We start from the raw sequence: 26,017 nt of genomic DNA, 5'->3' as shown, positions 1-26,017 counted from the left end.
CAAGGACATACAGTCAGGAAGGGTTCATCAGAATAGGGACGAGAGGTTTTAGTCTCCAAACTATCCTGCCTTCTGCTACTACTTTTACAAAGAAATAAATTTACTGCTTCAGTTAAAAGACATGGAGTTGACGGAGCGAGTCATAATTCTAGACGTCTCATTCATTCTACAACATTTAAGTGCTTCTACACCATCAAAGGACACTGTAAAAAGGACTTGACAAGTATTTAATAATAAAACCATAATTATAATCTTTGTATCTTAAGACTACTTTTTGGAAATTCTTTCCATCATATTCAGATTTTGTCTAAAACTAATTGTTCATTGTACTTTTCTTTGCAAGAGGGGTTTAAGTCATCATACAATATTTTGATACTTAACTTAGAACATTTCTGTATCTAATTTAACATTCTTGTGTTTAACATAAACCAGACTTCACATTCTCACTTTCATTTTTCTTCTGACACTTTCTGCAAAAGAATGCTGCATGCCCGTTGTTCAAAGGAGGCCCAAATCATGTGATTGGGAGAGATTTAAAGTGAGAAAAAAGGCACACAGAAAGATCTGGTCAACCAGCTCAGGATGGAACACCTCCCCATGTCCCCAGAGAGGCTGCTGAGGTGTCCATAAACCAGCAAATACTACCTGCCTATTATCTGGCTTAGAAAGGTGCATACCTTTGAAAGCAACAGAATTTAAGTCCAATGTGGCCCTTTCAGAAAATGGCATCAAAGGTTGGACAATAAATCTTTCTTATTCTCGAGTCACTGGACATTTAAGAGCAAAGATATTGATGGGCTCTTTCTCTCCTGTTCTTCTTCCTTGTAACAGATGTATGATTCATGGACTGTCCTTTAGTGATCCCCATTTTCATCTTATTACTTTTTCTTTGCTTCTGCTTTCTGACAGCTCTGAAAAACAAGGTGCTAAATTATTTTGTAGAATAAGCATAGTGAATTATGTAATTATGTTGGAATTTAATTAACCAGCTGACCAAATAAGAAGGAGAAGAATTTACTGTATCATAAGCATAAATCCTCAGAATCCTCACCATAATAACAAGGAGACAATCAGAGGCCTGACTAAGCAAAATGCTTAAGTAAAGAAATTTCTCTGAAAGACGGTTACTACAGATTTATTTGGGAGAAACCCACCAGAGGTAGAGAGTCAAGCCAGGAAAAGCCACCCACTGTGCTTAACCATATGGTAGCCTCTGGTCAGCATGTGGCCACCAAGCACTTGGAATGTGGTGAGAATATGTGCTCTACACATAAAATGCATACCGGATATTGAAGAAAGAACACAAAATATTTTGTCAATAACTTTTATATCGATTATGTGTTCAAATAATATTTGGGACATATATTATTTAAAACTTAAAAACAGTAAGGCCAATGAGGTACGAGGGTGTTTTGCTGCTATTTTGGTATTGGTACATCTGTACTGCTCAACTCAGCATTTCAATCTTCAAATCCTTGAATTACATTTTTCAGGAAAAGGACCGATACATGTGCCAGTTAGCAGAGGCAGAGAAATGAAATGGCACAATGGAAAAATGGGCAGCACTTACAGAGGCCCATCTTGTAAGCTCTACAGCTAATTTTCCTTTCCTTGATGGGTCTAAAAGTCCAGACAAGTGCCACACAGGATGTCCACATGTTGTGGTCTTTGCCTTCTTGAGTGACGAGCTTCACAATGATCGACTTGGAACTCACGCTCTAAGAACACTACACCAGAACGAAACAGATCCTTAAGCTTCTGGTGCTCTCTGAGCTAGGTTCCAGACAATCTATAGCTGAGAAAGATTACCGGCCGGTTCATTCATTTTCTCCAAGCTAGCAGAATCATGCCATTTATCATATCACAAACCAAGGAAAGGGCTGGGGCTGCCACCACGGGCAAACCTGGAAGATCCCCAAGGGTACCCAGTAATATCTGTCATTAGACTCACTTCTCCTAAACCCCAAGTCCTAGAGAGAAGCTTATTCTTCATCTTCCCAAGACCAAAATCCAGCAAAGGGCCTTCATGTATAGTATATGATCCCTCAGTGGAGCAAACGCAGGCCTCGCTTTTTGTTCACACAACATATATAGTAAGGGCTGGAAATACAAAAATGAGAGGCATAGTCTTTGACTCCAAGTATCTGGGAGACTGAGACAAGGTAGATGTCACTTATCATTTCCCTCCCCCAATTTTTTTTTTGGCGGGGAAGAAACAGGCTATGAAATCCTCTGTGAGGAACCAGCAGAACCAGCTTGATGCCAGAACCTGTGTTCTTAACTACCTTGATACTATATACTCTCCTAAACTTTTCAGATATGTGAAGCCCTAAGCATAGAGTAATCACTAAACAAACATTAGCTATTATTAGTAGCTCCACATGACTATTTTTCAGAATTTTGCTTGACAACTTTCCATTTTTTCTTATTTAGATTTTGGATTTTACAGTGGGTAACCTATCAGTTCAAAAATAAAACAAATACCACAGCTATCTTTATACTCTTTTGTAGGTTATATAAATCTCCTTTCCCTCCAGCCATTATTTTAAGTAGGTTAATGTCCTGACAAGGGATGATTTAGCAAATTTACTAAGTATAATCTCTTGATGGCACAATGAAGCTGTGTGTGCCTGTAAAGAAAATTTAAACAAATTTTCTTCGGCTTATCTACTTATAAGAAGAACTAAACATGAACCAGCAGACCCCACTAAAGGACACAGTAAACAAAAGCAGAAGAAAATATTCATTTGTAATATGAATAAACAAACTTTCCAGAGATAAAGTCTTTCAACTGAGTATAAACTGCACTGCTTGAGTATAAATCAATTCATTATTTTGTTTTGCCTTAAAATTGAATTGACCTAGTGTTTGTCCTCTAAATTATAGGTATTTATGTAATGATAAAAATGATTAACCACAAGAGGGAGCCAGCACCATTCCACTTCATGAGCAAAGGCAAATTAAACTCAAGAAAAACAAATTAATATGACAGCTGTGAGATCTTTTATGCCATATATGCTAAAAAAAAAAAAAAAGGTGATTTAAATTATTTTTTATCATTGTAAAGAAAAAAATTTGCCTTGCCAATTTCATTAGGAAAATTTTTTGAAAGCCATCCCTGAAGATAACTGTTTGCAGGAGTTTAGGAGTCTCTTCTGAGAGAAAAAAAGTAATGCTATTTAAGACTTATCAGGTATACCACATCCTAATGGATTTGCTCCCTGAATTAAACTTGATAAAATCTAGTACTGAAAGATACTAAATGGTTTCCTTCAATGAAAACAATAGGATACTACTCAGCAAACTAGCCCAAGCTAGAGGAGCCAACAAGGAGCCTATAAGACATTAGCAAAACGCAAATTAAGTTTCCACGTATCGTAAGATCACACACTGAAAGTCTGAGCACATTACTGTTTGCAACCACAATTACCTCGTGCATGGGGCAACAATCCCATGCCACTAGCTTATTAGGTGGTCCTTTATTCCTAAAGGTTTCTAAGAAAAAATCTTTTATACACTACTTAATTTAGAAACTTTCATTTCTACCCTGGATTACTTACTGGAAATAACTGTTTAAAGTAAATTTGATGAAAAGTGATGGAAAAATAAAACAGTAGGCAGAATTTAAATAGCTGGGCCTTACTGGCAAAAACTAATTGCCACTGACTAAAAAAAAATTAACAAAGAGAAAAGAATTCTAATACAATCATAAATAACATTAGATATTTCTAATACTAAGAATTTTTTTTTATCACAAGTCGTAAGATAGCTCAAAAATGTTATGCTGACCTCAATTCTCACAAGTTTTTTTTTTAAAGATTTATTTATTTATTCATGACAGAGAGAGAGAGAGAGAGGCAGAGACACAGGCAGAGGGAGAAGCAGGCTCCATGCAGGGAGCCTAATGTGGGACTGGATCCCGGGTCCCCAGGATCATGCCCTGGGCTGAAGGCTGCGCCAAACCACTGAGCCAGCCAAACCACTGAGCCACCCGGGCTGCCCAATTATCACATAATGTTAATGTGTGCTTTTCATAACAATAAAACAAGAAGACTCAATAACTATCATCCCTTTTAGGTTTTTTTCTAAGTGTAATCATTCAAATGAGCCCAGTTGAAATAGCAATAGTTTTTCTAAATATGCTGTTGTCATCGGTATAACTTTGCTCTGAGTGATAACCAAAACCAAATATTGGTCGAAAGAAGTAAAAATAATCATAGAAAAAAAGTGGTAAAAATTAAAATTTTCATCTTTAAATAGTAAATGATTTTTTTTGAAGTCTGATATAATTTAGAGAGATCTTCATTTTCCAATGTGTTCACCGTGGGATTACACACTACATTCCATCTGAAATGCCTTCTCTAGCCTCGCCTGCTGTCATGTGTCTGCACCCGATCTATCCTGACTTAAATATCATGTCCATCAATAAAGCTTGGGCTCTCTCCCTACAAATTATAATTTCACATGACCCACAGGACATATAAAGTTAATCAGTTTCTACCTTATACTTTGGTGATTTTCATGTCTTACCTGTAAAAATGTTAAGCTCTTTTACTCACACTCCCCTCATCTATGCAAACAATAAATAACAGTAAAGACAGCAAGTAATTCAGCACTTCTGAATCCTTAATGCATACTTTTAAAGACTGCTTTATACAAATCACAGAAGGAAATTTTTTTTCTAGGCAATAAAAGAAGTCAACTCACCTGTTCACTTTCTTAGATGTAGTAATTTTAGGACAAGTACTACGTTTATGGTCTAATTCACCACAAATAAAGCAGCCTTCTTTAGGGCCCCCGCAAGAATGATCTGGAAGTGCACAGTGACCACAAACGCTACAGTGGATCCAGGCTACAAAATAAAAATTAAGTCTTAGAAGAAGTTCATTTAATATATAATTTTTCATTTGATCAGCCCTTATGACAGGGAAACATGAATAGTGTTTAGTTCAGATAATGTGACCAGTTGGCATTGCTGGTTATAATTTGGCTAAAGAGGCCAAGGTTATGAGGTCGGAATCCCACATAACCCAGCTAACTTCTTTCTGATATGTGGCAACAAATGCAGCCCTTCTTCAATGAGTCATAAGCTGAGAGCCACTGACACAATGGGGGCTGGCTGAGTGACACAAAGCCCTATTAAAATAAGCCAAACCAAATGCCACACTGAAACAGGTTACAAAGTCATGTCTCCCTATGAAGGAGAGAGTGTGCACTTTGGTAACTGCAAAAATTAGAAAGCAGGTAAATCAATGCCGGTCTCTATATTAATTTTTTTCCTCTTATAAATACAATTAAATAAAAATCCTATTTAGGTGAAGAAAAACTCTGAAATGTTTTCATAGGCTCTCAAACACTAAGTTTAAATACTTACAAGGTTTTACACACTTTTTGCAGAAAAAGCAGTGGTTCCACTTCCTGCCATCCTACAAAAATAATTTTAAATTATGTTTAATCCATCATTAAAAATCAAGTTCCACAATTAAAAATTAAAATGTCTTATTAAAATCTGTGTAAATTATTCATTCCTTATTTCTCACTTTCCTGGGCTTCACAATTAAATACTTTGATTTTAATCTATGCATTTCTCCACTCTACTCAAACGTCTCCTTGATGGGCCCCAATTTTCTTAACTGGAAAACTAGGGGATTTATCTACATGATCTTGAAAAGTCTACTCTAGTTCAAGCAACCCAATCTACACAAAGAAGGACTTGATGAAAATTTCAAGAGAATTAATGATTCATAACTTTTACGTGTCTATGCGGCATAATCCTTCGTGAAATTCATATTTGAGAACTTTAGATAATTTTAAAAGATAGAGATTATAGGCTACTGTTTGGGTAATGTTAAACCTGTGAAATGAAACTACCTAGAAAACTATGTAAGACACTTACATGTCCAGTTTAATGACTATTATACAGCACACACTGATGAATCCCAACAGGTTAAGGAATACTGTCCCCCCATCACTTTCCCACATGCTCCTTAAAAATCAAGCATTCCTCCTTCCCCACCAAGTAACACTTAGCCTGGTTTCTGTGATGGACACTTCCTTGCTTTTGTTTATTTTTACCATTTGTGTGTGCACCTCTAAATAAAGATGCTTCGTTTTCCTCATTTTGAGATTTATAAGACCTGGGCATATTTTTTTTTTTTTTAAATAAAGAACACAGAGAGTTTCTAAACTGATTGAAATTACATGTAATCAGATGCACTACCACAGTTAAAAACAAGTATAACCAGTCATAAAATTGTGAGGTTATGAAAAATATACTTTATGATAGTTATAAAAATACAGCGTTTCCTTTGGAGAATTATTTGTGCATATGAGCCAAACTAAACCTCACATATTCTTTCTGACTGGATTTAGTTAAAATAAACAGGTCCCTTTAAGGGCCATCCCACCTCCTTAAAACAATAAATAGGGGGTATGTCCCCGTAGTCTTTCCTGATCTATAAAAACTGGGAAATACTTATCTACTCAGGCTTTGGGCAGAGTGACTGAGTTAATCCATGTATGGTAGGAAAGATCCTGGCACATAAAAAGTACATAGTATATGTTGTTATTATTTCATCAGAATAGGGAGAGTATCTTATAGTTCAGTACCGTGTTTGAAGCATCTTAATTTTACCCTCAACAAAGTTTAGCATTCCTCTCGTGCCTTATCTGTAATACTCCTACTTTAGCAGTCATAGATGTCTCACATAAAAGTGAATTCAGGGGTGCCTGGGTAGCTCAGTTGGTCTAGCGTCTGCCTTCAGCTCAGGTCATGATCCCATGTCCATGGCGTCAGGCTCCCTTCTCAATCTACCTTTGCCTCCCAACCCCCCCATGTGTTCTCTCTTGATCAAATAAAGAAAATCTTTTTTTAAAAAAAGTGAATTCAAACAACTGTTGATGATGGAGGTACCTATTTTTTAAAGCCTGTTGTACTTTATAATTAGAAATAAAATATTGTATTGAAGTATAATTAGTAAATGATAATATGGTAATACAAATTATATCATCAAAATAACAGTAAGCAAATGTAATGAAACTAGTAAGCTAAAATAAACTGAATATGTTTTAATAAAAATGCATTCTATAGAAACCTATACCTTGGAGGTGCAAGAATTACAGTGCTCACAATGTTGATTCTCTAGGGAGATGTATCGTTGACACAAAGGGCAAAATCTAGGGAGGAAAGAAACAGATAAATCAGCGGCATATTCTCAGCAAGACTCACAGAGTAGACAATTATTACAAAGATTGAGTGCAATCCAAATTCAATATAAAATTATAGACCAAATTTAAAAGTAACAGAAGAGCTATATGAGCCAGTATTAACAACATTTTGATATTAGATATATGGAACTTTATTTTCAATGACTCATGTATTTCAAGGCCTCACTAGGATCTTACCTGTACCCTTCTTCACTAGGAAGGATTATTTTGTTGGGCGGAATATTGGTGAAAATACGCACAGGAGACTGTTTACGACCTGTCTTCCCATGTTTATAAAGTGCATGATTATCATAATCTACCTAGAAAGTTTAAAAAAATTGAAAAAGAAAATTTATTCAAATGAGTCAACGTCGATGAAGATTTCTTAACCAATAAAGAACAAGCTGATGCTAAGAGTTAAACCAAAGTATTTAAGAAGAAATTCTTAAAAGCAAGAGTTTGCTTATTTATCAACAGACTCAGAACAGCTAGACAAGGGACAGTGTGGAAAAACCAACCCAAAATGAAAACCAAAACCCTGGGGGTTCTGGTTCCTGTCAACACGGTGAATCCACAGTCTAGCGTACCGTATGAAAGCTGGTGCTGGCCCAGAGCTGCCCTGTACAGAAGTGTAACATCCTAACAAGGAAAGCATGAGGTTAGATCACATTTGAAGTCCTGCATTCACTGATAAAACCAGTTCATTTCTACTGAAAGTAATGGGAATAAATAGGATTTGTTGTTTAACATTTCGGGGGTATTTATTCAGAAAACCACAAACTGGAAGGATCTGATAGCTATTTTATAACTGAAGGGGTGTCAGTGGATTCGAAATTAGACTAAGCCTTTATTGCTTTGGAGAACAGAAGTAGGACCAATGGTTAGAAGTTAATAGGGAGCATATTTTATCTCAATATGAGAAAATTTTCTAACGATTAGAGCTATTAAATAAATTGAGTTGCCTTGTAAGACTGCAGGACTTGGCTCACTGAAAGCATTCAAGTGAGGCCGGACGACTGCTTGTCATGAATTTAGTGGAGAGGATTATTATGGTGGGAAGTTAGCCTACGTTACACCCCTAATGGTTCTTTCCAACTTTAAAATTCTATGAATATATGTCACCTATTAGAGGCTAAGATATAAAAGCAGATTTTACTTCAAAACTACCTTAAAATATTAATGTAGTTTTCTTTAAAAATGATTTAAATTCCCAATTATTCCCTAATGCATTCCTCTATGTATTTAATAAATATATGACACCTTATTAAATTCAACAAAGATATTTTGAACATTTATGGATGTCATAGGGGAAAAAAAAAATCTTCCCAAGAGAACCTTTCGGAGATCTTCAAATGTTGGAAGAGAGGGCCTTAGAAAGATTTCTAGTAAATGGAATATCCCATGTAATACAATAGACAGCAGATGGAAGAGAGGGAAAGAAAGAACAATTTCTTTATGGTTACCCAAGGAGTCGAAAATGTATGTGTCAGGAAGGTAGTTGATTGCTTGATTTTGCATAACCTAATTGAGATTATTATTATTTTTAAATGTGGGTTTGTTGTGCTAATTAACTATAAACATATGGTATGTAAAACGCATGCTGCTAGGGTAAATTAATGTACCTCTAACATACATCCATATTTCATAGCTTCATCCACACAAATAAACGTCCTATGGAAGCGCTGTAAAGCAAACACAATTTTGCAAATTGCATATCACTAGTGGTAGAGCTGATACACCATTTTCCCATCATTATCTCTGACATTTCACTCACAATGATGATGAGAGGCATTTTCAAATAGAAAATTTCTCCCATGGAACTGATTAATGTGATGAAGTACTGTATAGAAATGAGGGAAAGCACAAAATCTCTGCGATTCTTAACTTTTAATTTTATCTATACGCAAATTTCTTCTGTGACATGAGACTGAAACTAGTTATAAGGAAACCAAGACTTTCAAGTCAACAGACATTTATTTTGCACCTACTATGTTCTAGGCATCCTGCTGGGAAACAAAGATGAAGTAAGACAAGAGTACTTGTAGTTCGCTAACTCCTTCGGGATTGTGTTCTCCTTAGTTTCAGTGTATCAAAATATCGCCATCAGCCAACTTCCACCAGAGCCCTGTCAAAATATCTTCATTTCTGAACGTGAAACTAACCTCGAAAGACAGTTTTCTACACAGGAGAATTATTTAAAAGATAGCTGTAAAAAAATAAAACCCAAAGCTCTACTTTTAACAATCTAGACAAATGTCCGACATTAGGGAGAAACAAGAGATCACAGCACGTTCACAGTGGAAGGGAAGTGAGGCCACCTAGTTCAGATACAGTAAGTACAGGACCTGAATGCCACCACACCCCCGCCCGGCCCCTGTGGTGGACACCACTAATCCATCACACACCACTCCCTGCCACCAAGCCTGATACTCTCAACAAATTCTCTGGAAAGTCGCTACCAATTTATCAGGCTTCCCACTAAAGCACTAAAAGTGGAACTTAGCTGCCATCTCTTTCCTGATTCAATCACTTTATTTTATAGGTAAGGAAACAGAGACCAGAAGATACACTGACTTCTCCCAAGATTAAAGAGCGTCTAAAAGTCAGTGTGCTAGGACGCATACTTCTGACTCTGAGTTAGAATTTCTTATATTATCACATTCTTCCTTCCTACTCTGCCCTTAATAAAACTCTTGCTTTTCTAGGTCTTTGATGACTGTTTTATTCTGTACTCATCAAGTGCTTTATCACTGAAGAAGTCTACATAATTTATATTTTATGAAGATCTGCAGCATTTCTACCTTCCTTTTACCTGAAAAGTATTTTGAAAAAAGAGATTTAGTGATTTGGGTTTGTTTGTTTGTTTCTGCATTGTGGTTTAGGGGGCTTATAATCATCTTAGGCAATGTGAAAAAGAAGGTCTAATCACAGTCTATGGCAAAAACCTGTGAAGGAGGACAAGAGACTTTCAAATTTTTCATTTGATGAAGACAGCTAATATACAAGACAAAGAACTGCTACAAAACCAGGTTAAAATAACAAGAGAGAAAAGGAAGAAAATAAGTTTCAGAAAGGATAATAATAATACATCCAGAAACATTTTCAAGGAAGAAAGAAAGAAGAAAAGAGAAAGAAAAATAGATTATCAAGGTGAGGTACAACAAATAAGGTTTATAAACACAATAGGAGATATGGTACAATCAGTTTCTCCAACTGCACATGCAATGGGCAGTAAGTGTTCTTGTCTTTAGTAGAAAGATAAGATTTTTAGGAAAAATGAAGATTTGTTTCACAGCTTTTATTCTAGTTTTTCTTTTCAGAGTTTGGCTTTCTCTTTACTAAAAAAAAAAGACCGCTTTTCACCCTGATATGGCCTATCTGATATGGCCTAGTTTGAAACTTTTTTTACCAATACACTGAATTGTAGAATTATTTTTAATAAGCTTGGACCTTGGGACTATTTCTCAAAACTGAGACTCCAGTACTTCCCCAAGTTCCGTTCTAGTAACTCAGGCCATCAAAACAAGCCATGGCTGGTTTCTCCACATTAACCTCTCATCCACTCTACTCTGGATCTGCCTTCTTTTTTTTTTTTTTTTTAAGATTTTATTTATTTATTCATAGACACAGAGAGAGAGGGGCAGAGACACATTCAGAGGGAAAAGCAGGCTCGATGTGGGACTCGATCCCAGGTCTCCAGGATCACACCCCAGGCTGCAGGCGGCACCAAACTGCTACGCCACCGGGGCTGCCCTGGATCTGCCTTCTTTGGCCTCCTCGCCATTTCAAGCTCTTGTCTGCAGTGAAAACTCATTTCTAAATGTGCATAGAACAGTCTTCTGAGGGATCTTATGTTTTGCAATTTTAATGTTTCATATACTGTACCAAAACACAAAGAAACAAAAAAGCCCCAAAGAAGAGTTTTACCCCCACTCAGAGACTATCTGAACGGTGACATTATGCCAATGGTCTCAACAATGCTGGGAGCACTTATCTTTAGTCTATTTTGTTGTGTGTCCGGGACTAGGCTACGCTTTTTCCTGTATTGTCTCATATAATTCCTAAAACCTCATGAGGCAGATATATTATTATTCTGCTCATTCAACAGGTCACATGAGCTGCAGAGAATTAGATAAAATGTGTAAGTAAGTGGCAGAACCAGGATTAAAACCCAGTTCCTTTTCAACTCCAGAGTTCATGCTGTTTTTCATTCAAAATGTTTTAAGCACCTCCTCTGTGCCAGACATTGTACTAGAAGATTATTCACTGTCAAAGACAGCAGGCGCTCCTGCCAGCTGTAGTTTATTTAGTTAACATCTTTAGGATATGTCCGTTATTTCAGCACTGCAAACCTCAATACTAGAAGTACCCCTCAGACAAGAAACAGAAAACTATGTGCTCTAATAATGAAAGTAAACCAGATTTGGGAAGAATTATGATCTGGACTTTGCCTAATGCAGAACTCAAGAAGTCAGGTTAAAAGGACTTGTGCTATATACTTTGGAAAGGAACCTGTTATATACTTCAGTAGCCATAAAAATGTCCATTAAATTTGATAATGAAATTTTTGGAATTCTATTTCAGTTTTGGAAATTTATTTTAAGGAAGTTATATAAAATATGGAAAAATTATATGAATAAAAGATGTTTATGGTAGTGTTATTTATAGTACTTTAAGGTAAAGCAACCTGTGTATCTAAGAAAAAAAAATATAACCTGCTAATCAAATAATATAATGTGATTAACAGTGGGCACTTGGGTGGCTCAGTCAGATTACTGTCTGCCTTTGGCTGGGGTCATGATTCCAGGGTTCTGGGATCGAGTTCCACATCGGGCTCCCTGCTCAGTAGAGAGCCTGCTTCTCCCTCTCCCTCTGCCTGCCACTCCCCCTGCTTGTGCTCTCTGTCAAATGAATAAATAAAATCTTTAAAAAAAAAAATAAAGTGTTTAAAAGCATAAAGACTATGGAGCTACATTTAAAACTGTACACTTGCATAAGACATAGTGAGGAAAGTAGAATTCGGATTCATCTGCTATGATTAAAAACCTATGTGTCAAATTATGATATTTGCTAGTTGGGGTGGAATCGCAGGTAGGGTCTGTCCTCTCATTTTTTGGTAACACTGTTTCTTTCAGAGTCTCTAAATAATTTTCATAATGGTAAATGCCTTCAAGATTAGAAAGATTAGATCCAAGTGCTAGCTTGGAACAAGGAGTGGAGATATTTTCCGTGCCAGGGCTGAAAGCCTTTATAAAGGCAGTCCATTGCCCAGAAAGCTCAAGTAGAAAAGTGTTATTACAATAGAGGAAGCAGTGGCCACTCGGTGACCACACATGGTGATGGTGACAACGAGGTTAACTTCAGAACCCAAGGAAATGAATACAGGAAAGTGGATATTAAAGCAGAAGGAGTTGAGGGCAGAGACGGGAAGGAGAGCCGGTCAATTTTACCTTGAAATCAGCACACTCACCCACACAGACCTCAGCATCTCTGCTTCTCTGACACCCTGCCACCACGGACACACCTCCCTTCAGAGCTCCTGGCATCCTCTGAGTGGCACAGTAGAGTGTACATGACATTCCACTGACCAGAAGAAGCGACTGACTTCTCTACAACCTCTGAACAAAACCCCTGTTCATAACAATGACCCTGGGGTACCATGGCATCTTCTGGTGATGGTAAAGGTCAGGTCAGTCTGTCTAAAACCTAGCTGCGCTGCAGGATCACCTGGGAAGCTTGGTAAAATGTGGCTTCTTGGGGCTTTACTCTCTTATTTTAATTTAGTAGGTTTATTTTGGTACCTAAGAATCTATATTTTTAGTAAACACCTTAAGAATTACCTTTACGAACCTCAGGATTAATTTACATATGGTACCATTTTAGTGCTTAATATAGTCAGTAATATTTTCATTTACTAAAATTGATGGATAGTCTGATCAGAATATTTATGTAAGTGGAATATCCATTCGTCAACCACGTCAGAAAACAGAATTTTTACTATACCTGGTAATCCAGCATGCAGAAGCTTGGAAAAAACTGACGAATTCGGGATTCAAAAAAATAGGGGAAAATCCAGAATATGGGTAGTTCTTTGTGACTGCTATCTAATGGATCACAAAAAAGGAGAAGAAAATAAATTGTTATCTAAAAAAAATAAAACAGCTGTAACTGCAAACCCTCTAATATTAGGAGAAACTGCAAGTGTTTTCAATGCACTTAAATCATACAAAAGAGAATGTTTACCAGAGTGTCATTTACAACTTGACCTTTCCCAAAAGTCAATGGAAATGTGCTTTTACAACTAAACACAGTTACAAGGGGTATATAAAAGCAATCCTTACATGCATATCACTATAGTCTAAGTAAAGGCAAAGATATCACCAATAAAGTGGGAAATGACAAGGAGCCTTGCTTGGAAGCCCCACGGTCACTGTCATGCAGTGGCAAGAAGTATGGGCTAGAAGGCAGAAGGCCTTAGGTCAGGATCTCAGCTCTGCTACGACTCGTTATATCCATTTTCAGGGATGAGTCGATCTTTCCTGAAGCATGGGAGATTCTTAAAAAACAATCTTAGTCAAAAATAACCTTTATGACAGATACAAGATGTAGCTATTATGTAGCCCAATGCCAGGTACTTTCTATATATTACCTCCTTACAATAACCCCTAGCGTTAGACATTAATAATCCCATTTTACAGACAGGGCAACTGATGCCATAAGATTTAAGGAATTTGTTCAAGTTCAGGCACCTATTAAGTGCCAGAACTCAAATTCAAGCCCACTAAACACTTCGTTGCTTCCTCAATTAACACTGACCTTTTCTGTTCTAATAAGTGGATTAAGAACTGAAAATAAGTGGAACACTTAACACTATGAGTCATGTTTCAGATTTCTTTTGCATTCTCTCTCCAAAGCACACTATTCACATAACACAATTAAAGGAGAAGCTTGATGACAAACTCCTGACACTCCTACAGTTTTTCAATTTGCAAGCGAGAAACTAAAAAAATGACTGTGCCAGCTAATTAGACAATTAATTAAATACTCTGAAGGCCTAAGGCACTTTTGAGCTGAATAATAACCCCCAGCCACTATCCCACCTCTATCTCTGTGGTATCTATTTGTCACAGATAATCACTCATGGCTAGCGCATACCCAGTCATCCTACCCAAACCATGGCACAGTTTAGAGCTCTGAGTCAGAGGTTGGGGGCCCTCTTGGAGCTCTGGACGAGACTTTAGGAACATGGAACGTAAGATCCATGAGGGCAGGAACATGTGTCCATCTAGTTCAGTACTCTATTTCCAGGACCTAAACAGTATCTGAACACAGGGGCCACGCAGTAAATATTTATTGAATAAATGACAACAGTGTACTGCTATTCCTCATAATGTTCCCTTACACTCATCTACGAGTCATTTTGAAAACATGATTAGAACAGTGCAAAGTGTATCATGCTAATGAAGTCTGCTACCTCCTCAAACAAGCCTGTTTCTAAAAACACAAGAACCCAAGACATGTATATTTTATCAGTGTTCTGATTCACTGAGCTCTGCTAATATTTGACAGGAAGTAGATACACAGATACATGTTTATTTTGCAGTAAGTAATAAATTACACACCTTCGCTTTGACCTTCTTTCCACATAGCAATTAACTTCTTGAATGTAACAGCCAGAGGTTCAACCAAGCCACCAAAAGGAGGATCTGTCACCATAATGACTCCCTCACCTTTATCTTCCTGTAAAAATGTTCTGCATACTTCAAGGGCAGCCTGGAACAAATAAAAATTCATTTCTAAATGAGGACTAGAGGGAGGCACTTCATCCTATTTGGAGAAGGCATGAGGCTCGGTCCCACTGTTTCTACTGAAACTTCATCCATCCTGCCACCCAGAGTCCCTCAGTGACATCCAGAAGCCTCTCTCATTCGGCCCCCATGAGATTTTATCTTTGGGTTCCTTGATAAGTGGGTTTTTAAAATTGCAAATTCAAACACCATCACTATCAGAGGACTACACATTTCAAATGGTTAAATTAAAAAACTAAATTTAGTAACCTAGGAGAGAAAAACTCATTACCCATGAAGACTATCTAAAACGCTAAATTCAATTCCACAAACAGAAGCAGGGACTGAGCCAAACACTGGAGACACAAAGACAAATACGACCTATTTTTTCCCTGTCTGGTTTGTCCACCACCACAAGTTCAGTTTAATAAGAGCTACACGTTACCAGTTACCTGACACATGTTTTTGAGCACCAGGTACAGGACAGACATATTCGGACATGCACGGTGAGGAAATGAATGAAAGTCCACAAATAACAAATAGCTTATCCAGGCCATGAAACCATGCAATTAACACATTTTCCCAACAGACTAACTGAAGTGTTTTTAGTAATTGTAAAATTAACATTACGCACTGTCTAGGATATTTATTATTTTCTGCTTTGGGAGAAGTTAATAAGAGATATACCTATAATACTAACTCCAGTCTACTGACTTTGTAGTCGTTTTCGAGTACTCATCTATAAAAAGCAAATCAACACAGTATACAAAATAGCCCGAGACTTTAAAGCTTAATGGCATTTTAAATTTTAATAAACCCATATGTACTTTATAATAAAATATATATTGTTCTTCCACTAAATCAATTTAGAAGACTCAATTGATGAGAGGAAAAAAACCACAACACTCTAATCCCCTTTCCCCAGGAGAGTCTTTATTAACTTCCTACTGGAAGTCCTAGAGCAAGGGATGGCGTGTCAAGAAGGTTAATCATTTTTCAAGTGCTGCCTGGCACTTCCTTAACCTGCCTTCACAAACAAGGACTTAAAGTACAGACATTGTTATTGAAAAACTTCCAATTCCTTAGACTTAAAAGTAGGAAAAGAAAAATAAACAAGTAAACTAAACCTAGACTCTTGGCCAAATTAAAAAACCAATAGAGTATGTCTGTTTGCAGGTAAGAATCAATGGTGTGAGGTCCTGTCATGACCTGCTGAGGGTCCTAATGTTGACCACCTATAGAAACGGAGGCTTGCTTATGCCACCAGTGTTGACAGTACTTGAACTACTCTTCCCTTCATTTCAATCATCATTTTAAAAAGTGCTTGATACTTTATTTTTCTTTTTAAAAGATTTATTTATTTATCTATTTATTTTAGAGAGCCCGCGAGTGGAAGGCAGGTGTAGGAGGGGAGGGAGAGAGAGAAGCAGACTCTCCACTGAGCAGGGAACCTGATGCAGGGCTGGAAGCCAGGACCCTGGGACCATGATCTGAGCCAAAAGCAGACACTTAACCAACTAAGCCACCCAGGAGCCCCAAAATGCTTGGCACTTTAAATAACCATCCCCTGTACATACTTCAACTTCCTTGACCATTAAGGTATATGACATTTTCTATTACCTTAAAGACTGTATGATTTTCTATGAGAAAATCCTGCGCAGGGAGCTCCTGCTTTTTAATTCAGTGGGCTGTGAAGTGCTTATAGGCATCAATGGAGGCTTATGTCCCCCAAAGCGCCCTGCACACCTTCACAGGCCCCTGGTAGACGCTTAAATACTCAAGTGATTGATCAGTGGATGGTAAGGCTCCACTGAAAACCTTGACTCAGGAAGTAGGCAGAAAAAGGGCAGATAGTAAAATCATCCAAGACAACAGTTTTCTGTAGATCAATCTCTACAGTTGCAGTGCTATTTAAGGCTGCTCCTAAAATATAGAGAAAGGAAAACCTGGGCTAGACGATTATTTTCTTCTGGGAAAAATAAAGTGGAGCTCAGTCTTGGCAGCATATTCCAACCATTATTCTAGAAACTTATAAGGTAATTCCACAAACTTTCAATAAAAATTAAAAAGAATTTCCTAGGAAAAGGCTAATTACAAGTTACGTTCTTAAAATAGAAGCAACAGTCAGCTGTTAGGTATTCAAATGTCATTTCACTCTTATCTCACCATTACTGTTCAAGATAGAAAGCAAAATCATGGTATGGCATGAGAAACATAGAAGAATGAAATACAAAGCCAGGCTGGACCACAAGGTCATCTCTGACTTCTCATCCAGTACACGTACCACCAAATCTCGTTTCCATCTGTGAAATGACTACAGAATCCACCTCTCTCTTCCCCACAGCTACTGGCCTAGCTGAGAAGTCCACTGTGGTCTGTTGTCAAGTGAGTCTGCAATTCCTCTCTCTCCTTCACACTCATCTAATCGGTTCCCAAATCCTAGAGATTATCGACCACATAAGCCCTTTGGGAAACTGTGAAGTATGTCTAATTCTAACTGCTATTTATTTCATATTTGCTTTCCACGGCTATCGCAGCTAAAAAATATATATCCCAATGCTGACTGAGGCTCATGGAAGGAGTACACCATTGGCTAGACTGGATCAGGAGACTCTTTTCCAATCCCAACCAACAATCAGAATTTGTTTTCCTTGTCTGGATACACAGTTTTTTAGTTTTGCTTGGTTTTTGTCCTATTATTAATAACCTAAAACAACATATACTTCTACATGGCTCACAGTTTTTTAAAAAATTGATATACATGCATAGAAGGATATGTGTTTCTGGTAGTCTTGATCATCTCAAACAGTTGCAGCCAACTTCCTGTCAGGTATGATTACTTGGTTGGATATAGTTTTTATTCTATAATAGGACTGGCGAAGAGCTCAAACTAGAAGTATCAGCTCTGCTATGTTGTTTATTTATAGTGACATTACTAACATCGTATTATTGAAAGAAGCTACCCCTGCTATACATGGATGGTCTCCTCCATTATCAACATTCCCCACCAGGTGGTACATTTTCCACAACTAATGAACCTGCACTGACACATCATTATCACCCAGAGTTCACAGATTAGGGTTCACTTTCGACCCTAATTTTTAAGAATTAGTTTAATAAAACTATAAATCCCCTTAACTGCAACATGAAATTTACAAGGGAGGCAGACATCAAACAACTAACCACAGAATTATTTAATTACGGCATCATATAGCAACAAAGGAAACCTGACTTTGTCTGGGGCTCAGAGGAGACTGGAGAAAGTGACTTGGAGGAGAGCTCTAAAAGATGAGGTGAAGTTAACAAGGCAAAATGAGACTAGAAGGCAGAGGGAACAGCATGGGCAAAAGCCTTCATGATGGAAAAGCCAGTTCCAGGTGAAAGTCCTACATCCTGAACGTGAACATAACACCAGAGCATGGAACAATAAGATGGAGGGCGACAGAGATCAGATAAGGCCAAGCCATTGGGGCCTTGGTAGGAAAGTGGGTCTGTATCCAAAAAGCGGTAAAAAGTCACAGAAGAAGAATAACACAATCACTTCTAGATGCTCAACACACACACCGTGGATGAAGAAAAATAAATACCAATAAATGGTTGAACAGCCATGATTTGATCTTGAAGAACTCTAAGCAAATAAGAAAGGAGGTACTCTTAAATTTGCTCTTCCACAATAAAAAAGATAACGGTCATAATTCTTACCTTTCCATCAAAGAAGTGATGGTTAAACATGTTATAATGGCAAAAGCTATCTTCCATATAAAACTGTGAATACCTGTAAAATAATTTATTACTGTAGTTATCTGTCCGGTTATGGCTATACAGTAAATAAATACATATTAAAATTTTAAACTATGAAATCACACCTTTAATAAATTAAGCAACTTCATCATTCCTTAGTTTTTTTGAAATAAAGGATACTTTCCCCAAATCCTAGGGAGTCAGTGATAATGAATAGATATCAAACTTAAATTATGTTCCCAATAAGCCAGTGAAAAAAACTACAGAAGACGCAAATATAAAATGCACAACATACCTTCAGACCATAGAATTATACAGAAACAATGAGATTACTGATAGATTGTTATGCAATTTAAGTTTGAGATGGGTTGGCAATTAAAATACATCTCTCATACTTAATAATTTTAAGAAAAATACTGAATCAACATTTCTGCTCAACAGCTGTTAATTATCTTCTGTGGTTAACAAAAAAAATGTTTAATACAAAGCATTTCTTGTCTATTGCAGATTAATTCTATAAAATATGCTTCTCAATATATAAGAAAAATAAGTATGTACATTTCATATTTACTGAATTAGTGCCAGGAAAGAGAGATATTTATTTACTGACTGAACCATTTTATTCTTCTAACATCCTACTTTAAAATGCAATCAGTAATGAATGAGGGATGATGCCTGGGTGGCTCACTGGTTGAGCATCTGCCTTTGGCTCAGGGTGTGATCCCAGAGTCTCAGGATTGAGTCCCACATCGGGCTCTCTGCATAGAGCCTGCCTCTCCTCCTTCTGCCTGTGTCTCTGCCTCTCTCTGTGTCTCTCATGAATAAATAAATGGAACATTAAAAAAAAAAAGTAATGAATGAGAGTCCCAGCTTTGTGCATTAACATTTTATAAATTTTTGCTAATTTACTAAAAATTCATAGCACATTATGGTTTAAACTGGCATTTATTTGATTTCTTACAAGACTGGAATTTTCTGTACTCTTTAATTGTATTTGTATTATCGGTCTTTACGTCTTTCCCATATTTATGTATATGGGTCTTGTTAGTTCTTGGTGAATTCTGAGTTTTTTGTATAATATAGAAACTTTTTTATTATGATAGAATTCTGAACTTCTAAAATTTTGCTATAAACAATTCACGTAAGAACCACACCACCCTTCTACAGAATTCATAACCTAGTGGAAAAAATCAGGGACCCATGCTGACTTACACAACTTCTTTAACCAAATCATGAGAGTGACACTTTGCTTCTACTTCTGCTCTGTCCTCCCTTACTGTTCATAATTGACTCACCCCCTAGTGGAAAGCCCTGCTTTATCCTCCCCCTATTACACCGTGGTTAAAATGGGCTCTAGGGGGCGCCTGGGTGGCTCAGCCAGTGAAGTGTCAGCCTTCCTTCTGCTCAGGTCATGATCCAGTCCCATGTCAGGCACCCTGCTCAGCGGGGAGCCTGTTTCTCCCTCTCCCTCTGCCTCTTCCCCCATCCTCACTCGTGTTCTCTCTTGCTCTCTCTCTCAAATAAATAAATAAAATCTTAAAGAAAAATACAGGCTCTACAGTCAGTCTGGTATCAAACACTGGGTCTCAGGGCTCCTGGGTGGCTTGGTCGGTTAGGCATCCCACTCTTGATTTTGGCTCAGGTCCTGAAATCAGGGTGGTGGGATCGAGCGAGACATAGGACTCCAAGCAGCTTCCCTGCTTGTCTCTCTGCCGTCCCTCTCTGCTCCTTCCTGTGATCACTCTTGCTCGCTCACTCTCTCTCAAAATAAAATCTTTAAAAGAAAACACTAGTTGTGTCACTTATTACCTAACTTGGTGAGTTATTTAACCTATCTGAGCCTGTTTTTCATCCACAAAATGGAATAAATAATAGTGTCTACTGCATAGAACTTAAGTGTAAGTGAAACGGTATGTAAACTGCTTAATATAAAGGAGCTACATAGCATATGCTGAAATGTTAGGCATTGCTATTTTAATAAATATCAGCTATAATGATTTATGTCTTAATGCCCCTCATATTAGGGAATTATGCTTATGTCCAATCAAAATTTCTCCTCCTGTAGTCTAAACCCATTTCTTCTTGTTCTGTAGAGACAGAAGAACAGCTGTTCATTCTAAGTACAATGCCCCTTAATATCATTTGAGACACTTAGTACATCTGCTGATTCCATAAAACATAAATTTGCACTGAAAAAATAAGAGGTTTGGGTAACTGAAAAACATTCAAACTATATATTTTAACCTGATGAACATTCCAAAAACTGTGGACAATGTCAATTATTAATAAACAAATGTCTTCCAAATAAACTAAATTCCAAATAACTGATAATACATAATATCAGTTATTTTATGTATAGGTATATCTCAATATTAGTACCACTGTGGATCAACTATCATTTGAGGATTGTCTTCTTTCTTGCATTGCTTTGTAACAAAGGAAAATACAATCCCTTTTAAAATATATTCCTACTCCCTTTTCACCTTTTTGTATTGCTTCTCAAAGACACAATAGTCATTTTTTAAAAATTAAAAACGAAAATTTTATTTACATAAAATTCAGCCTAGCACACTTGTCCAAATCATTCTGGGCAGCAGTGGGCAGAGTCAGAGAGAGAATAAAGCCAAGATTTCAGCTCTGAGTTTCCATCAGATACAAACAAGGGAGCATAATTTTTCATATTTTAAATTATGAAAAATCACTGAACATTACCCTCTTAAAATGAAATTGGCCTCAAAGAATTATTCTCTCTATTGAATAAGGCAAACAAAACCAATCAGAAATGCATGCACTTGAAAACTGCAAAAGGACATTCATTTAATTTGGCCATTCATTCTCTTTAAATGAGAGTCAGTTACCAAGTGTGAAACATGCTCTATACACAGGAAATGTAATCAAGAGCTGAATAAAATTAGTCCATGAAATGAACCTAAGAAATTCATTTTTTTGATATAACTTTATTTGGATGATAGTTTGCCAAATAGAGCTTCACATCCTTCATGCTAAAATTGGAGCATTTAAAAATCCATCTTAGCAAATGTTAACTTCATATCTTAGACCCCCCCCAACAAAGAGAATATTTATAGCATATGTAACACTGGAGTTGAGGCAGTTCTCTGAAGCCTTGGACAGACCTTTGGTAGGGCAACAAACCAAAAAAGTGTGAAAAGTAACTACTCACTCTCACTCTGTATCACATAGGAACTTATTCCTGATTTAACTGTGGTCCTAGCGAGAAATACAAATCAACTCCATACCCTGTAATATCATGAGTACAGGCAACAGATACAGTTCATTCTGATCACTACTGTGTTTTAATAAATGAGCTCCCTCTCTCTTTTTTTAATTTATTGTGGGAAGGGGGAGGAACAGAGAATCCCAAGCAGGCTCCTTACCCAGCTCAGAGCCCAACACGGGGTTCAATCTCACCACCCTGAGATCATGACCTGAGCCATGAGTGGGAAACTCATGTGGGACAAAATCAAGATTGGGACACTTAATGGAATGAGCCACCCAGGTGCCCCAAAGAGCTCTCTCTTAATACCCAATGTCAACCTTTTACAGATCTGACTCAGTATAAAAGCAGCTAAGCTGATTAACACCTTCAGTTTTTTGTTTCCAAAACACACATTTATAGGTATGAAAGAAAAAAGTATCAGTACATTCAATAAGTTACAAAATAACTTTATGCACATCCTCTACTCTGTCCAAGAGATTTAAATATACAGTCCCAAGAAATGTAAAACTATAAGACAAATAGCTTAAATGAAAAATTAAGGGTCCAAATAAATCTTTCAAATTAAAATTTGAATTCAGCTATGATGAAAAGAGTTCCAGTAAGTAGTTGTACAACAATGTGAAGGTATTTAACTTACTTAACATTACTGAACTGTACACTTAAATAACATGGTAAATTTTAACCTATGTGTATTTTATTACAGTTTTTTTTTAAAAAAAAAAAGTCAGGACACTAGCAATGAACAGTACAAAATGAAATTTGAAAATTTAATTTATAATAGCAGCAAAAAAAAATATTTAGGAATAAGACACGCTAAGACTTGTATGCTGAAAACTACAAAATATCATTTAAAGAAATTAAAAATGACCTAAATAGGGCAGCCCCGGTGGCCCAGCGGTTTAGGGCCGCCTTCAGCCCGGGGTGTGATCTTGGGGACCCGGGATCGAGTCCCGCATCGGGTTCCCTGCGGGGAGCCTGCTTCTCTCTCTGCCTGTGTCTCTGCCTCTCTCTCTGTGTCTGTCATGAATAAATAAATAAAATCTTAAAAAAAAATAAAAATAAAAATAAAAATGACCTAAATAAATGGAAAGACCTCTTATGTTCAAGAATTGGAAGACTTAATATTAAGATAGAACTAGCCTCCAAGTTAAAAAATGTAATGAAATCCCTATAAAAATCCAAGCTGGCTTTTTTATAGAAGTTGACAAGCTGATCCTAAAATTTATATAGAAAGGCAAGGAACCCACAATATCCAAAACAATCTTGAAAAAGAATACAGCTGGAAGACTCACACTTTCCAGTATCAAAACTTACTACAAAGCAACTGTTATCAAGACAGTGTGGAACTAACATAAGGACAAGCATAGGTCAAATGAACAGAATTAAAAGTCCAAAAAAACCTGCATACATTTATGGTCAATTCATTTTTAGTAAGGTACCAAGACAACTCAATGAGAGAAAAATAATTGTTTCAACAAATGGTGCTGAGGCAACTGGGCATTCACGTGCAAAAGAATGAAGTTGGACCCCTACCTCACACCGTAAATGAAAAACAACTCAACATAGATCAAAGACCTAAATGTGAGTGCTAAAATCATTAAATTCTTAAAAGAAAACATTGTGAAATATTCATGACCTTGAATCTAGCAATCATTTCTTAGATATGACACCTAAAACACAAGTAACCAAAGAAAGAGGAGAAAAATTGGACACAAAAGTGAAAAGATAGCCCATGGGAAGGGAGAAAATATTTATATATCATAAACCTAGTAAGGGTCTAGTATCCAGAATATATTAACTACTCTTTCAATTTAACAACAACAACAAAAAGACAAGACAACCAATTAAAAAATAGGCAAAAGATTAAATAGACCTTACTCCAAAAAGATAAACAAATGGCCCATAAGCATATGAAAGGATGCTCAGCATCATTAGCCATTGATAAAATGCAAAACAAAATCACAATGAGATACCACATTAGAAAGACAGATAATAGGGGTGCCTGAGTGGTTCAGCTGATTGAGCATCCACTCTTAATTTCAGCTCAGGTCATGATCTCTGGGTTATAAGATCAAGCCCAGTGTTGGCTTCCACATTGGGGTCCGTGTTGGGCATTGAGCCTAAGATTCTCTCTCTCCTTCTAGCCGCCGGAATGGAGACAATAAATTATTGTTGTATAAGCTACTCAATATGATTATTTTGTTATTGCAGCCCTCGCAAATTAACCCAATACCCAAGAGATAATAAAACCTATATTCATATAAAACTTGTACACAAATGTTCATAGCTGCATTATTCAAAATAGCAAAAACATGGAAGAAACACAAATGTCCATAAATTGATGAGCATATAAACAAAATCTGTTATATCATTATAATGGAGTATTTATTCAGCCATAAAAAGGAATTAAGTACTCATACATGCTGTAACATGGATAAACTTTGAAAATATCATGCTAAATGAAAGAAGCTAGATAATAAAAGCCACATATTGTATGATTCCATTTTTATGAAATATCCAGAAGCAGCAAACCTATAGAGATAGAAAGTAGATTAGTGGCCGCCAAGGGCTGGGGGAGGAGGAAAAGAGATCACTTTATTTTTTTTTTTAAAGATTTTATTTATTTATTCACAAGAGAGAGAGAGGGAGAGAGAGAGGCAGAGACATAGGCAGAGGGAGAAGCAGGCTCCACACAGGAAGCCCGATGTGGGACTCGATCCCCGGACTCCAGGATCACGCCCTGAGTCAAAGGCAGATGATCGATCACTGAGCCACCCAAGCATCCCGAGAGATCACTTATTAAAGGAAATGTTTTGGAATTACATAATGGTGACAGTTGTGCAACCTTTTGAATAACACTAAACACCTCTTTTTTCTATGTGAAATATGCCTCAATTTAAAAAAAAAATATATGCCTGATATATGGTAGGGAAAAAAAGACTATATGATTCTTACTTTTTAAAATGTTTGTATGCATTAAAAAGGTCTAAAAAGCCAAAATCTAGAATGTTTTGGGTGACAGTTTTAAAGACCATGTCTCTTTAGAAAGCTAAAAAAAAAAAAAAAAAAGTAAACCAGAGGATCCTTCAAATTTGAACAAGTCAAGATGAGTCAGTTTTTTTCTAGTTTGTGTATAAACCAGCCCACTGCAACTAAACCTTGAAAAAAGCTTGACTTAAACAAAATCAGAATACAAATTGTATGATAACTTCAAAGAACCATACTATTAGAAAGACAACACTGTACCATTTTCACTGAGGTAAAAGTCCCAACGGTAGGAAGTGGGTGCTGCTGACAACTGACACACATTATGTTAAATAATTTGGTTGTGGACATGTGATTATTATTTTTGTTTGCTGTTTCTCATGCACCTATGTAAGTGAGGGTTTCCTGTGGTGAACCCACTCTATGTAGTTGGTCAGGACTGCCAGGGCATCCTACCTGCGAGGCCACAGAGAAGGCTCTGGAACGGGCATATGACTCCAGGTGAGCCATCCCTCCCTGGAGCTATGCTGCTGGGGCTCAGGAAAGAGTGCCTCTGTCTCCTGGACAGTTGAGCTGGGACTACATAAGCTGAAAGCTGCAGCTGCCAAAATCCCTGGCAGTGAGCGTGAAGTAAACTGGAGCATAAAGCTAATCCAGGGAAAGACAGAACAAGAGGTAGAGAGAGAAGGATGGAGTGCGAACAACAGTGGGCAAGGCCCAGGAGCTCGCGTGCGCCGAGGCCTGCTGTATCTTAGGCTCTCTGACAGACACAGATTTCCAGGGCTCCAGTGTAAGGGGCCTGACTACGGAGTGCCTTATTCTAAATATGTGAGTAACCTGCAAAGCCACTATTGACTCACATGCACCTCCGTGGAACAGGCACGGGGGTAGGCGGAGAAGGGGAGACACAGAAGGACGACGACCGAGAAACGGGCTGTATAAAAAACGCTTATGTACAGGTTACTTCCGGAGGGCATCTTAATGTTTGGAGCCAGACTGACCGGGTCTGAACCCTGACGTGGCCACTCAGAACTGTGAGGTCAAGTTATTTCACGTCTCC

General features: G+C 37.3%; 1 protein-coding gene across 1 annotated transcript in view; it reads right to left on the bottom strand.

The window, feature by feature from the left end:
• Positions 1–210: 210 nt before the first annotated feature.
• Positions 211–26,017, bottom strand: part of ZCCHC4 (zinc finger CCHC-type containing 4) — a 48,348-nt gene continuing 22,541 nt past the window's right edge. The window contains exons 6-14 of the mRNA XM_055326793.1: positions 18,696–18,768; positions 14,829–14,979; positions 13,210–13,310; positions 8,829–8,888; positions 7,405–7,526; positions 7,101–7,176; positions 5,375–5,426; positions 4,708–4,852; positions 211–911 (exon numbers count right to left, since the gene is read on the bottom strand). Coding sequence (XP_055182768.1) covers positions 776–911; positions 4,708–4,852; positions 5,375–5,426; positions 7,101–7,176; positions 7,405–7,526; positions 8,829–8,888; positions 13,210–13,310; positions 14,829–14,979; positions 18,696–18,768 — 916 coding nt within the window. The 3' untranslated portion in view covers positions 211–775. The remainder of the gene's footprint in view (positions 912–4,707; positions 4,853–5,374; positions 5,427–7,100; positions 7,177–7,404; positions 7,527–8,828; positions 8,889–13,209; positions 13,311–14,828; positions 14,980–18,695; positions 18,769–26,017) is intronic.

The sequence above is a fragment of the Nyctereutes procyonoides genome, unplaced genomic scaffold (assembly GCF_905146905.1).
Source record: "Nyctereutes procyonoides isolate TBG_1078 unplaced genomic scaffold, NYPRO_anot_genome, whole genome shotgun sequence".
In the NCBI taxonomy this organism is placed as follows: domain Eukaryota; kingdom Metazoa; phylum Chordata; class Mammalia; order Carnivora; family Canidae; genus Nyctereutes; species Nyctereutes procyonoides.
Note: the sequence above shows the minus strand (reverse complement) of the source record. Positions and strands in the feature narration are given on the sequence as shown.